Here is a 16,443-nt window from a genome sequence, read left to right as displayed (position 1 = left end):
CAATCAGTTCAACAACTGATCTAGTAGGGTATGAGATAAAGGCAGCACAGGAGTGTTGGGGGCTTTTTGTTTGTTTTTTTTACCTGTGAAGTCTACCTTGCCATATAAATCCTGAATCTGGGGGGCAAGACCCAGTTTGAAAAGGTACAGGCTAGAAAAGAAAATAAGCAAATAATTAGAACTAGTAATTTTTCTGTGTGGTTCTGACAATGATACAATTTTAGAACAGATTCAAGGACAAGTAAGCCAATGTAACAGCTGATAATCATCAAGTGGGTGAGTTGACTCCCCTCTTCCCCCCTCAGCTGAACATAACTGGCCCACCGCTCTGAAGTCTTCAGGGAATTACAGAATGATTGAGGCCAGAAAGGCACTCTCAAGTTTGTCTTGTTTGAGCTCCCTTTTCAAACCAGGTCACGTTGGATCAAGTTCCCCGGGATCATGTCCAGATGGCTTTTGAGTATTGCCAGCGGTGGAGACCCCCAAACATTCCAGGGCAATTTGTGCCCCTCCTTGGTCACCCTCATAGTAAACAAAGTGTTTCCTGATGTTGAGAGGAACTCCTCTGTGGTTCAGATTGTACCAGCTGCCTCTTGTCATGTCATGGGACATCATCGAGAAGAGCCTGGCTTCACATTTTTGCATCCTCCCTTCAGATAGCTGCACACATTACTGAGATTGCCACAGCCCCATCTGTTATCTACACTGAATAGCCCCAACTCTCCCAGCCTTTCCTGAAAGCGATCCTTCTTTCAACTCTCTCCAGCATGCTCCTGTCCCTCTTATGCTGGGGAGCCCAGAACTGGACACAGGATTGCAGGTGTGGTCTCATCAATAGCGAGTAGGGGGGAAGTATTCACTAAACTGATTTGGCTTATTAAAATGGGGTTAATGTATTCACCTAGGCCTCACAAGAAACGTAACTGTTACAAAGAAGGGATGAATCCATACAGCTAAGTACAGATGGGATTGAGAAAAGTGAAGCAACTCCTCTACTTTTGCCTGTCACGCCAACTCAGCATGATCACAGAATCATATAAAGGCTTGGGTTGCAAGGGACCTTAGAGATCATCCAATTCCAACCCAGCCCCCTGCCATGGGCAGGGACACCTTCCACTATCCCAGGTTGCTCCAAACTCCATCCAACCTGGCCTTGAACACTTTCAGGGACAAGGCAGCCACAGCTCCTCTGGTAACCTGCGCCAGTGCCTCACTGTCTTCTTGGTTAAAGAATGTCTAGCTCTAACTGAGAGGGGTGAGAGGGTGAGAACTGGAATGGAAAGGTAGAAGTCACAACATACTTGACTGATTCTTTTTCCTTCGGCATCTCATTTAGCCACTGCCCAAGACAAAATACTGGCTTCATGGATCTTTGCTCTCACCTGGCAACATTGTTCTGTTAGAAAATTTGCCCTCATCTAGCCTTCAGTTCAGCTCTCTCTCCTCTCACCTTTCAGCTTTGCAGAAAGATTTCAGAAGCAATCAGATTTTCTGTCTGGTAAGGTATGCCTTACCTGAGTGCATGAATACAATAGATACAGCGTGGCATGTTCTTGCGATCATAGATATCTGTAGTTTCTGGGTAGAATATCTAAAGACAAAACAAGGTTAGCAGCCTGAATGATATTCACTCTATATAGCCAAATCATATCAGTCCAATTCTTCTGCACTACAGTAATGAAACAGCCCACAAAACAAAACTCTTCAAGCTTTTCTGCCCTGGACCAATGTTTCTCCTACCTGAAGTGCCAATCCTGCCTTTTGTTTCTAACACCCACACCCAAAACAGAGCTCCCCTTTTCCTGCCAAGTTCTACACATGTGAATAGGTAGACCCTTTCTTCTGTGTGTGCACCAAGATACTGGGTCGTGACTTTGGTGAAAGCCAAGAGATGAAAAAAATAATTACAGCAGAAAAGAGAAAAGAGGATTTTGTTTGGATTAAACGGGACTGAAAAGCAAGAGAAGAGATAGTTTCAAAAGGAAACGTAGACCAGCACTGAGGTGCTCTGCATACTACATTTTCAGTTACCTGGACCCAAAAGCTTTCAGACGGTCTCAAACACAAATGTCTTCAAAGTTTAACAAAAGGGGTTAATACTGGAAGTCACAATTAATTCAGAAGTACTGAAAAGATACATTATTTTCTAGCTATTGGAAGGTTCCTTGCTGTTGCCTATGAGCACAAAATAGCATTGCTCTTTCTGTAAAGACAAGAGCAACTGGAGGACCCTCAATTCCACAGCATCAGTTCCCTGGCTCTTCTGCATGGGAAAATACTTAAAGCAACGGTAATTTTTGTAAATGTACTGGACCCCAGCACAGTTTCTTTAACATCTTCTCACACATTTATTTCGACCCAAAATCCACTTACATCTGATACTCTTACCTCATACCTGGCACTTAACATCTCTCTAACTCCTCCTCGTTTATTTTCACCTAACCACCCTAACAGCATATTTCAGTATTTCCTAATCCCAAATGCGTTTCTGTAAGATCATCATAAATCCCATGAAGGCTCAACCAGTTAATCACAAGTTATTTAAGAAACTTTGCCAAAAATGAAGTGTTTAATTTTCAAGCACATATGCAAAGAAAACATACACCAGATTAAACTGCGCAATGCTGGTTTTGGTGAGACTAAGCATAACATGGCTTACAAAAAACCTTGGCTATAAGCCCAACACTACCACAGTTCCATATATATTTTCAGGCAACTGTGTTTATTAGCTCAGGGAAGTTTATCTAGCCATTTCTCTAGTCAAGCCAACAATTCATATTTGATCAAGCTACACCAGGAACATTTCAACTTGATATGAAAATTTCACAGGGAAATCTGAAAAAATGAAGAATATAGTATTTTCTGTTGTGCTCCTATTTTTAGCATAGATTTCAAAAAAAAACTTCCACAATCAAACTGTAGCTCAGATACTGTTCAAAAGAATGCAAGGCAAGAACAATGTAATGCAGATGTCATGCAAGATTAGTAATAATAAGGATACAGTACAGAAGGATTAATTATTTTACTCCTAATTGTTCTCACACACATAGCAGAATGAAATCTTCCAGCAAGTTTTAGGAGAGAGTTTCTACAGGGACATAAATCTAGAATTAACTAGATTGAGTGTGCTGATTTTTGTACAACAGCAAATGCTTCCACAGAACACAAAGCTTTTCTGAGATTATTTATTTATTTGCATGTACAACATAGAAGTTACCTTGGGGAGACCAATCTCAGACATGGCATTCAGCCACTGGATTACATTGTCTGTGTGTCGGAAGTGGAGACCAGTTGCCTGAAATAAAAACAGGCAGAAACAAGAGGGAGAGCAGTAAGAAACAAAATATCACAGCTGCCAAGAACAGCAGGGAGGCTCATTAAGACTGATGGTGAAAACAGCACTTTTACAGAAGTCAGAAGTTTTCTATACACACTTATATTGACTGGTTACGACAAATTATTTCACCTAAGTGCAAGCTTAGATACAAAGCTAAGAGTCCGCCTAGTCCCTCACTTAATCATTATTCTAGAGTGAAAGCAGAGTTTTTAAGGTAAGACTAATATAAACTAACTTTCTGCTTATTTTTTCATACTACCTCCATGTGTACATATTCCTGTTTTAGATGTCTGTCTAAAGAAGTATCCACGGTCAACAGCACTCACCTTATATCTAGTCTGTTCCCTATCATAGATTTTTTTCACAGAAACCACCTTAGGGGAGAAAAAGTTTCCAAGTTTGGCCAGGTAGACTCCATTTCTCAATCCTTCTTCCAGCTCTGTTGTGGCAGGCAGCTCCTCATTCAAACAGGCCTCCATCCATCTGGAAGTGCAACAACAACAAAGCTGGTCACACGAGTGTATTTCCAATTTGTGAACACAACCCCATGCTAAACAAGCTTCATGCTGCTACTGCTGTCATACTCAAGCATACTATTCATTTAACAATAAGGGTTGAAAATGGATATAACACTACCACAGAATCTGTGTCATTAAAATGCTAGTCAGTAACACTTCAAACAAAATATTAATGAGAAGTACGGAGTCCATCAGCCAGAGTTTCAAAAGTAATTAAGACACAATCTCATCTTCATGTTTCTCCTCCAGCCCATGATTTAGTTGGTACTGGTCTAGACATAGCAGCCATCCTGTCCTTTTAACTACCTTAAACCTTCCTCATGAGTACAGGTTTATCTCACAAGCATTTCTTTACTCTCATTAAGTATTTCCTAGTTATTTCATGACTTTGTGCCACTTACTCAAGCTCTTTTACCTGATGTCACAGAGAAGCCCTACAGATTCTGTTCACAGAATCAAAGAACGGTTTGGATGGGACAGGACCTTAAAGCTCATCTCATTCCACCCCCTACCACAGGCAGGGACACCTTCCCTTAGACTAGATTACTCAGAGCTCCACCCAGCCTCGCCTTGACCACTTCCAGGGATGGGGCTTCTCTAGGCAACCTGTTCCAGTGCCTAACCCCCCTCACAGTAAAGAATTTTTTTCCTAATATCTAATCTAAACCTACACTCTTTCAGTTTGCTGATGTTGTCATCAAGTGTATCTTTCTATGTATTTTCTCCCACTCTATTATACATTTCAAAAACAGGGAAAAAAATGGAACAGGCATTCCTCTCCTCATAACAACTCATTTTCCTTTATCTTCTTGACTTCCATCTCATTTATGGTGTCACGGATCCTCATGAAAAAAATGAAGAATACAGCAAATAATTTGAAAAATCACTGTCCTCAAAACAGAGGCGCACATTGATATTTCTTCTGTACAAGCTATTGGAGGCTGTATACTGCAAGCTCAGCTACAGTTTCTTCTAAAGATGACCTGCTCCCTGGCTGCTGTGTTCTGTAAAAAAGGGAGCTGCACAACCATAGGCCACTTTCTAAAGCTTTTTACTTAGATGATGCCTCACTTGCAGCTGAACTCTAAAGCTCTTACAGGGCAGATGAGCCTTGGATCAATTAAGATCACAGAAAAGCGGCTTTCAAGACAATAGTGGCCCAGAACAGCAACAGTCCGTACTATAAAACAGAGCTGACAGTGTAACATAAATGAAGTTAATAATTTGGCTCATGGGGATGATAAGTCCACATCACTGGGACTGATCTGAAACACAGGCAAGTAAACAATCCTGCTTGAAAACAAAGCACTTTAAATCCCAAAGGAGACATGATTACATTACGGACTGCAGTGTGAGCCCAAGAAAAGCAGCTTGCAACCCAAAACAGGACCCAAAAAAGCAAGAAGGAGTAGCGTTTATCAGGAAGAAAAAGGTTCTGGGAACACCTGGCCAACTTCTCCATATAAGCTACAAAAACCCCTCATTCTTCTGAAAACTACTATTTTCCCAGTAGTTTTCCTCTGCTGCTTTCCTCTCAAAAAACTTAGTTGCTTTTGAACATGAAGTGCTAGAAAAATGCAGATAAGCAACTGAATACGTGACAGAGAGAAAGTATAACATAAGTTTAAAAATTCCGCACCATTACCCAAAAGACACTGTCACTGGTATATCACAGACCATTATAACCAAAGACTCCTAAGAGAACACAGAGCTACTCAAACCCTGGAAGAGTCTTAATCATATTAACAGCTTTCATAGTACCTTCCCAACCACCTTACTGGGAAAACAAACAAAAAAAAAAAAACCCACCACCCACTTTGTTCAGACTAGAAGACCTCAAATGGAAGTAGGAGTGACATGTGACCAAACCATTAAATTAATGCCTTACAGAAGGACACAGAGACAGTGAGTTCTGTTTAAGCATTTTGATAAGATAAATAGCCCATAATTAGAACATAAGCTGTCTCAATGTACTCATATCTGTTTCAACAGGTTCCTAAATGGGTGTTAATATAAGTATAAAACTAGAGCAATTTACATACAATAACGCTCCCCCTTGGTGTAGCACTGCTTAACCATTTGCCAGGCCAGAGGACAAAGCTATGTTTGCAGAAAACATTATTCAGTACCTTTCATATTTAAAAGCCCACATACTTGTATTAAAATTAACACCTGTCATTGTTAAAAGGCAGAAATAAATGTGGAATTTCCAGGTGAGCAAGAGGAATGCATTTCTCAATGAGGGGGGAACCTGGTTGAGGGCAACAACCTCTACTCCCTTTAGACATTAGGCATTAGAACACTATGCCACCGATAAGCTTTTCAGAGAAACCTGGAATTCTTTCTGCTACTTCAGCAGTTTCCACTACACTCCCTCCCTCTCACTAGCACAGAAAAGGTAGTGTTTAACCCAGAATGAATTCCTCAATCAAGTTTCATCACATGACTGCATAGGTAACACTGGATTCTACAATTTTACTGAAGCTAGCTCAAATAAAGTATTAATTGCACCTTTCCAATCTGTTAGTCCTACTGCTACAAAATGCCTCTCCTAAAAAAAGATTCTTGAATACCTACATGAAGCTACTACCATCATTATCAATTTAAAGCTAGGCCTTCCTTTAGAAGAGATGACAATAAAACTGTAACATCACGTACTGTCAGGCAGCTAGTCTCTCAATTCATGCTATCTTCAAACTTTTAAAGGAAACTTGCTCCATTACCAAGGACTGGAAAAAAGTAACATCAGTCATCTCAGCTACCAACGTTTTTATTCTCCCCCAATACAGCATTATTGAGTGTTGTGACAAGTTACATAAACGTGTTCTATGTTTCAACAGTATTACAGGCAAATTTCAACCAGAACTGAAGTTTAGACACAGCAAAAACTTAACATTTGATCACAGGGCACACATTTTGCTCTTACACTTGTGAAACTGTCAACTGTGGCAAACCCTAAGACAATGGAAACGATGTGGAAAAGAAAGAAAACGTCATTCTTTTCCTCTCATACTGATTACAGATAAGCTTGAGGAGGCAGAACTAGCAATCCGTTTCTCTGGAATTTGTTGCAAGAATATCCAATATAATAAACAAAAATAGTAGAGCAGACAAAAAAAATGGACAAAACCTCTAAGGAACAGTGCTCATAACATGACAGGACTGCCACGCAGTATGTCCCAGCACAAAAAGAAAACAGCACAGCATAGAAAACACAGAAGGCTTTAACGGTTGGAAAAAAGTGATCTTTACCAACCAACAAAGAAAGCTCACTTCTTGGTCATTACTAAGTAGCAGTAATTTCCAGGAAAAACTAATTATCTGCAGGGCCAGAAATAAAATTTTTAACCTTCCATTATACTAGAATGGCTTTTCCTTTTTCACACAGACCTACCCAGTGACATTTTTCAACTCTAAGATGACACTGCAGCCCAACCATCTGCATCTGCACCCTGTGGTCACTTTCACGGTGCTGGCCTCAAAGACACGTCCTTTCCGTACTTCTAGCAATTAAGAACTCTAAGAAGATAAAGTATGTAACCCCGACACATCATGCTGAAGGATAGCCAGTACCACTAGTATCAGGGTCTGGTACCAATGCTGTTAGCTGAAGATCAGTTGTCCACATCACATTCTGCTTACTGCACACCTCATCGATTTCATTAGCAGGAAAGCTGCAAACAGAACCTTCGCATAAACTTCTGAGCCCCTAGTTTGAGAGCACTGGCCACAAAGTTCTTGATCATCACACAGGATCGTTTGTCTTCTCTTTGTAAGCACATCAGTGCCACAACACTTCTTGGTTGCTTCTAGTGTCGCCCTATCAACTACATTTCAGAAGGTGGTGGTTATTGTCTGCTTCTTCAAGAAGGGTGAATACGCTGTTTCCTTCTGATTGAGGTCTAGAAGTGGGCAGGAGGAGCATAAAGCTTGATTCTCTTTCCAGGTTCATATGACTTGTTAGCCTCCAGTCTCTGTAACACTGTCTGTATACTGCACCAGTGTATTTTAATTAGAAAAACAAGCCTGCCTAAACCTGTGCTCTACTTACACAGTCAGACTGCGTTACATATTTTCTTCTCATAAGCATGAAAGAGGCAGGCTATTTGCCAAAAATCACATTCTTCCAACAAATCTTCAAGATGTGACTTCCATGTACATACTCACACTGTGGGTACAATTTGAAACACAGTAATCTTTTTGCACTTCCAAAATGCCTGGAGCATCAAGAAAATCAACACTGGATACCTTTATGGTCTAACTCTGTCAAATATCATAATGCTGATGCAAAAGTTTTGTCCATAAGAAAATAAATGGAAAATTTACTCTTCATCTGCCAAAGTCGACACATAAAAAACTGCAGCAGTAAAGACCCAAAAATATTTACATGCTTTGGGTTTTGGCAGTTAATTAGCTAGTTTCACAATTCCAGGACAACTTCATTTTGAAAAACAAGGACCTATAACATAATGAACCTAAATAAAAAAGGACTTTTATTTAGGTGGAAAGTAACTGTTTCACAGGATTTCTGACATACAGTAAATGATATAATCTTTCTCAAGTAATAAGTTGTGATAACATCTTCTTCATGTGGCTGCTGCAACTGGAAAATTTGTCAAGAATCTGGCCGATGGCAGAAAACAGGCAAGAAGAGGTCAGAACTCTCCGTCAAATGGAGTTTCAGCAATCACAGAATAACCACCAGTCAGAAGTTGGAAACCAGCCAGTGAGCAATGCTAACCTGCCATTCAATTCATATTACAAAAATGACAAATTATGTCACGCGAAGACTTTCAGAATACCTAGCATTCCACTCAGAACAACAATACGTCCAGAAAGAAAACTGTGTCCCTTTCCCTAACTCCCCACCAGGTTTGTTCACCCTCAGGGTCAGTATTTGCATAACACATCAATGTCTTTACTGCATCTTGCTAGTACCCTGCACTGACACACAGCATTTCAAATATTATCTTTTGCCTGAGAACTCATCCTACAGAAACAAAGCTCACAAAAGGAGACTAAGGGACACCAGCACATTCCAGACAGCAGGTGTCCAACCTAAAGGAAGGTAGCAACAATACTTATTTAGAATTCCACTCTTCCAAGATCATATTCAAATCCTGGGGAGGGCCGGGGGGGGGGGGGGGGGGGGGGAGAGAGGAGCACAGGAAGGCTTTCACAGGGGTGTAACAATCAACATCCTGGGAAATATGATCACCACCAAGGGATATCGTGTTCAAGATCAGTCACTTACAGTCTTCCAAAGCAGATAAACCTGAAATCACACCTGTAAACGCACAGGGCTTTGCTGATATCAGTATAACATATTAAGTGAGGTACCTCCTAAACTATTAAAATTACACCAGTAATTACCATAAAACTATCAGATGGTAATTTGAAATATTCTATTGAGCAAGATCTGTTTCCTAAAACACATTCTGACTGTTCACTGGTTTATAATTCTCTAGTTCTCTATGAAAAGCGGCATTCTTAGTTTCAATATCAACTCAAAATTTAAATCTTTGTCACCTTCCCCAGAATAGAAATGCTCTTGCCTTCAACTAGGTCTAAAGCCAGTATCTATTGAACCTGTAATGTGGCAGATAAGCACGAAATGCAGTTACACCCTTGTATCAACAGCATAGCAAAATATGACAGACCATGCAGAAGGGGGAAGCTGATTGTATTTGACATAAAAACTGGAAAAAAAAACCCAGGTTTCACTCAATCTTATACTCAAAAGCACCAGAAAGCATTTGGTGCCCAAGAGTCTGTCCTGCAATCAGTCAAGCAGGAAAAAGATGTTCATGCTGTCCATCTAGCAGTGGGCCATTACACCTGGCCCAACAACAAGCATCAGGAGGTCCAGGACCTGTTGCCCTGACATGGAAGGCGAGAGATACCAGTCAGCAAGTGCTCCTCACATCTCCTGGGCACTTCCTCAGTCAGAAACCACATGCAGAACTTACAGGTTACAGATAGGCCTTTTCATACCCCTTGGTAGCAAACAGTGATGATTATCTCTGCCTCGTACCACGTCCATGACTTACCAGTATTTGTTCACTGTGCTGAACACAAACAAGTTGGGGTCTGGATGACCAGCTGCTAATCTGGGCATTTTTTAAAGACAGGTCATTCCACCTGTTGCCTGTGGTGCCTTCACATCCAGACGCTTCTGTTCCCATTCATTTAGCCCTTCTACTGCAATTCCCCACACATTTGCCAAGGAAAAGATGCATGGCCATTGCAGCATCACAGCAGAGGGAAAAGTGGCCAAAAGGGCAGCACCTTCTTTCCCCCCCTCCACCAGGGTCTGCATAAGCCATCAGAAAGAATGTACAAAGCTATGGCTTAAAGGTTTTTTCACCGCTCAGTATTGACAACATCACAGGTATTTTTTAGACAAATCATAGTACTCATTTTATTGAAAGAAGAGGAATCTCATGATCCAGCAGATCGTTCATATGTAGACGCTATCTCAAACCTCTTTAGTTCAGTTACAATTGCAGACTTAGCAGACATTCTCATAGAGCATGAAAAGAGAAAACTTGGGAGACAGCCTCAGCTCTTCATCCGGTTCACCTGAGCAAGGACGTTAGACACATGCGGAGAATCCCCAACAAAAACTTCTCTTTAGAATAACTTATTCTATCAACTCTGAACAAATCAAGGAATCACCTCAGAAGATTAAAGATCTCTCAGAGAGGTAATAACAACCAAGTAAAATAAATTTATCATATCAGGAGTGTTCTCTTCTAGAAAAGTAGGTGGCTATTTAAATGTCTTTCAGTAAGGTTTGTACAGGAAGAGTCACAATCTCTCAAATGGAGAGCTAAGAAAACAAGCACTGCCCACAGCTAAAAGGTCCCAGAACATTCTCATTATGCACACAGTTCAAAGATACTAAAAAGCAAAGAATTAATGAGTAACACAGGCCAGATTTTTTCCAGTGATTGACGTACTCTCCCTGGCAACAATCAGCTGAACCAAAGACCGTATTAATACTCTAGCATTTAAATCTTTACCCTCAGCCCCCCTTCTTAAAAGTAAGTATGAGGTTCCTCTTTCCTCCCTTGCAAACACTGCCAACAACCTGTAAAAACTGCCTTAGCTGCTCTTGCTGATGAGGATACTACTGCATTTGCCATGTTTGCCAAAAAGATTTGTCATTTGTCCTAGAGAGCTTTCAGATGAGTACTAAGCCAACAGTCATGAGGACCTTAATTATCATATACTCAAAACCATCTTTCAAGCTAATTGCCATCATCACTTTCCATTAGAAACTAAATAGGCCTAAATGCTTGGAAGTTACAGCATCGATTAAGTTACCACACCTTAAGACTAACTTAATTTCTTGTAAATAAGGGTTATTAAGGAGCACTCCATAGTACCAATACTCAAGAACTGTTAATGACAACTATTTGCTTTGGTTATTTGGGGCTGCTCTCTTCTTACATTACATACAATATTCCTTCAGAAACCATCCTCCAAACAGAAAATCCCTGGTCTCCAAACTGAATTCCGTACAGTTGTTTCTTTCCTCCTCGCCTGCCTTTCATTACTATTTCCAGTGAGTCATTAAAAAAGTATCTAAAGTAAAGCAAAGTGAAGCAAAGATCGTGGTATTCCACCACTGCCCTCTCCCTACCTCTCTCCACCCACTTCTCAGAAAAATACAGTTCTGAATGTGCATTCCAAGACACTTCCAGTCCAGACAGCCACTCCCTGCCAACTGCATGAGGTCATCAATGAAACAGTACAAGATCTGTAGAGAAATATCTCCTCAAGTGCAAACAGGAGCCGATAAAAGCACCAGATAAAGTGGTGAGAGTTAAACAGAAGGTACTTCAACTTATAACTACTGATAGTAAAATATTATCTATGAATATTCATGGCTATTCAATCCAATAGGGGACTTGCATTGTATCTGACAAAAGCAGAAAACAAACAAAAAGAAATCCACCACAAAACCACACACATGCAAAAAACCCAATAACCAACCCAAAAACCATTACTTGACCGGACTTACAAGTGGAAACACGAAGAAATAAAGAAAAAAGTCTTGATTAATCTGGAATAAAAAGAAGAACTCTGTTATGTCAAACAAGAATAAGTTCTGCTATGTCAATTAGTGACCTTCTGACCCACTCACCTGATCTAGAGGGGTAACTTTTGGTGGGAATTATATAAGTCATATTCAGTCAAATGCCAGTTTCTGGAATTCTGTGACTTGGATTATACGTGAAGATATCAGGACTTCTCAAGCACAAATACATTTACAAATACAAACATTTATGAAGGAGCTCATTTGCCTCTTGACTCTGCAACCACAGAAATCCAGTCGTACTTCAATACTATAAATGGTTCAAAAATTTTAAAAAAAGTCCTCATTCTAAAGTTAGAAAATAAAAAAAAATATTTCTGAAAGGAGTCATAAGTTTAAATTAAATATCAGGAAACGAAACAGATATAATTCAGAATACTCAGACTGTCTCCCTTCTAAATGTGAAGACCTCATCAACAAGAGGAACACCTTCTTTGGCTTTACATTACAGGCTACTGACAAAATTACTGCAGATGTTTTCTAAACATAACTAATTCCATCTTTAGATCTTTTTCAGCATGCAATGCTAACCAGCAAATATTAAAGAGAGGATCATTGTGATCTGATAGATTAAATACAGACACAGGCCGTCCTGTAAAAAGCAAAATAGCTTTCACATATCACAACTACAGAATGTCTCATATCTAGTCTGTGAACAGTTCAAGATCCACCACATTATCTTTTTCTGTTATTTACAAAATTCTAGTAATTTCCTATGCTTCTGAGGTAATACAATTAATTGCTAATAAAATCGCTGAAAGACACAAAACTGCAGCTGGACTGAACACACTCTGGACATTCAAATATGAATGCAAATGGAAATACCTTTAAAAGCTAAAAGAAATCCCATCCCAACGAGTCAGGTTTTCCTAAATTGGGGGCGGCGGGGAAGGAATGGGAAAAAAGAATGAGCTCAGAAATATCCAAAACAATCCCCACCTTTCTTTTTCTTTGAGGGACTCCTGAGTTACAACTCTTGCTACCTTGAGATTTACAATAAAACAAAGCAGCAATAAAACCAGAGCAGTGGTTCACACCACCAGGACGGACTGTGGCACTCTGGGCTATGTGCCACAGATTGTTCTACCACCTCATCCTCAGAATCCTCTGAGAGGTAGTGCCCTACAGCTTCAAAACCCATAGGAAACCTGTCTGTGTTTAATTTGCACAATAATTTAAGCAGGATTTAAATAAGATATTTTGCACATGATATACTTACCTGACGTACACTGAGAACCATACAAAAGTAAGTGAGAAAGCCTAATCCTGCTTTTCTCAAACTACCTTTCTAATACCTAGCGCTCTATCACAGCCCTGTTCTTAACCAAGGTTCATAAGACACATATTTTAACTGAACTACTTCAGTTTTTCCAAGTTCAGGTTAGTAAGACAAAAGAATCAGTGTAATTTATCCCCCTTTTTGAAAAATCTGATTTGTAATGAAGAAGCCTCTTGAGACTAATCCTGTGTAAAAGAGCAACTATCACATTTCCTTCACAGAAAGATTTAAGCTGCACTATTTTAAGCATCTTCAAACAAGAGCTCCTACAGCAACTGATATCTACACCTTTACAGACCCTGATGAACCAGCTTTACAAGATTACTCACAGAATAAGCTTTGCAGAGCACTAACTCTAGATGTGTTTAATCTGTCTAGAAAGAGGTGTCCTCTGTAATTCTTCCTTATCATTCTTCTGGGCACCCTACACCTCTGAAAATAAGAAACCTCTTGAAGCAAATATCAGATGACTATGCCAAATTCTGAGAGACAATGATATCCAGTCAAACACTTTCAAACTAAATGTGGGAAACCTAAAAAGATGAAGACCAGATTTTTTTTCTTTAAACATTAGTTTTCTTGTAGGAAATCTAGCTCCCCGGTAAACAATTTAGGTTTACTTTTTGCTTCAAGACGGACAAGTCATCCCAGTCAAAAAAAAAAAAAGTGTTCCCTACCTTAAGAGAAAGCATGGATGAAGGTGAAGGGAAAGTAATTTACAGAAAAGCATCAATAGGAAAGGTCCTTCAGACTCTGCTACACAAGCACAAAGTATTAATTTCTTTCCATGATTTCATCAGTTTACACTAAGCCATCTTCCAATCTGTCAGAAAAAAGGGGATTACCACAAGAACATAGACAGTACACTTCAATCCTGAACTGATTAGATCCACAATATAGAACAATCATCATCCTTTCCTTACTAAATAGGGAATATTTTCTACAAGAAAACCCCAAAATGAGAAAAAACCCCATAGGGACAGATTCCATCCTGACGCATTCTAGAAGAAACACACTGCTCAGGCAAGTTAAACAGTTACTGGAAGCAGCATAATCTGGGCACTAAAATGTTTACGCTATACTAGGACATAATCCAGAATGAAAATATTTCCTACTATCACAGTGGAAACACATGGTACCATCACCCACAAAGTCAGATGAGGAAACAAGAGAGCCAACAATACTCTCGTTGCACTTGGAGAACTAAAATATTCCACTGTGAAAGACAAAGCTTGAAAAAGCCTTTGCCAGATTGCTAAGCGCTAATTTCATGAAAATGCCACAATACCCCAACAAGTACCCCACATAGGAAAAGAGGCTATCACACAACACTGATGAAGAATATTATAGTGCACCACCCTGACTTCTTGATAAGAACTACAAAAGAAGGTCTCTCGAGTTGCTTCTATTCCAGATAAATACACCCTTACCCTTCTGCGAGCATGAGCTGCCATGTCACAACAGAACAGAGTATACTCTTATAGTTTTATCTTCACTGCCACAGCTTTTCTATTGGACTACTGTGATTTGGAGACAAAAAAAAAAAAGCAAACCAATCCAAACATAAACAAAAATAGAACACAAACCATAAAACCCGAAGTATTAAACAACACTTATTAATAAACCATTTTATTCAAGAATGAGGCATCTAGTTGACACACAGTACAGGAATCCCTCTACTCACAATCTTCATTTTAGCTCCAAATTTCATTTCAATGTCTTTCACAATCTTGAGCAACTTAATTGCACTCTGCCTCCCTTTCTCCAACTAGCAAGAATAATTCCTGTTTCGCAAGACTGTTGCACATTAACTGAAGTCAAAAACTGCTAAATAACAAGAGAACAACAGTGACAGTGGAAAAAAAACCCAAGACAGCAGGGTGGAATACCACTAAATAAGAACAAGTTATTCCTCTGCTAATGCTTCTGATGTATGCTCCCTAGCAGACAGGTACTCCAAACAACTTCAAGAAATACTCGAAGTTACTGCACATTTGTTGTTACATCAGACAGTTCAGAAATCCAAACTTTTCTAAATTTTTCATTTCAGTATGAAATTAGGTGCTGTTGCTGTGTTAGGTATTTTTGCCTGAATTTTTTTGCAAATCTGGGCAAGGAATTGAACAGAGAATCAGCACCTCCTCGAGCATTTACTCTGAGGCCAATGACAGGAAGAGTCCACAAGTGAGGGATCTCCTCCTTGAAGAGGCTCCTTCAAGCTTGTACAGTGACCACAGTGCAACTCCTCTCTCCCGGTTTGCCCAGGACTTGCTCCTAATGATTTTGGATTCAAAGGGAAGAAGTTATTTTGAAATATAGTCAGATCTTTCTCACTACTTCAAACTTCATCCAAGTCCATACAGATGGAAAACTATTATCTGCTAGTAACTAAGCAGTCTCTCTGAATTTGTACTAGTGACAATTGTTACAAAGCACTTAAAAGACTACAGCATACACTGAGTGTTCCCTGCCCTTTCAAAAATATACTATACATTCTTGGCAAGGCAACATAAACTATTAAAATCTTGGAATGAGATCCTTCTTTATACTCTGTTAGAAGTGAGCTAGTAAAAACTCAGCACTTCCTCCTCATTAAAATCGCTACAGCTGAACACGTCTGTCTTGCTGAGGAAGAACTACACAGATTTATATGAAATTCACCACCCAGCCAGTCAAAGTTTTCTAGCTCTTAATCCATATCATCTTTTGAAGGACAAAGGCAGACTGAAGTGTTTAGCGAGCCATAACAAAACATACTGTTGGCTATTTCAAACATGCGTTTATGTATGTCTCATTCTATCTCCATGTACAGCATATATGATTTAATGTTAGCAGAAGATTTTTAAAAATACCAGCAGTAAGACTTCAAGTACTCATTTTTAATACCAGTTCTTTCTCCTTTAACAGCAGATATACAGCATCTACTGTGTTCTGATCATACTTTCCATTAAGTCTCTGAATAAAGATACACAGCATGCTTACATGCTTATTAAACATGGAGATGACACGAAAGCTACACACATGCTGGAAGACAGGAATAAGATCGAAGTTCTTTCAATATTTTAAACAAAGATCAGGAAAGATCCAACTCAGCAGGATCAAGTGAAGGGTAACACACTCAGGAAAACATGATAGACCATATAAACACAAGATGAGGAACAAATTTCACCAGCACGACTACAACAAAAAGGTGGCAACTCAGCAA

At 39.6% G+C, this 16,443-nt stretch overlaps 1 protein-coding gene across 2 annotated transcripts in view; it reads right to left on the bottom strand.

Annotated features, from left to right (window-relative positions):
• Positions 1-16,443, bottom strand: part of IQGAP1 (IQ motif containing GTPase activating protein 1) — a 54,997-nt gene that overhangs the window by 34,726 nt on the left and 3,828 nt on the right. For both annotated transcript variants that reach the window (XM_039386454.1, XM_027745376.2), the window contains 4 exons: positions 3,664-3,820; positions 3,218-3,295; positions 1,515-1,591; positions 84-151 (listed from right to left, as the gene is read on the bottom strand). In XM_039386454.1, coding sequence (XP_039242388.1) covers positions 84-151; positions 1,515-1,591; positions 3,218-3,295; positions 3,664-3,820 — 380 coding nt within the window. The remainder of the gene's footprint in view (positions 1-83; positions 152-1,514; positions 1,592-3,217; positions 3,296-3,663; positions 3,821-16,443) is intronic.

The sequence above is a fragment of the Pipra filicauda genome, unplaced genomic scaffold, assembly GCF_003945595.2.
Source record: "Pipra filicauda isolate LSUMZ 115617 unplaced genomic scaffold, ASM394559v2 scaffold486_size446389_pilon, whole genome shotgun sequence".
NCBI classification, from domain to species: Eukaryota; Metazoa; Chordata; class Aves; order Passeriformes; family Pipridae; genus Pipra; species Pipra filicauda.
This window is presented reverse-complemented; position numbering and strand designations above follow the sequence as displayed.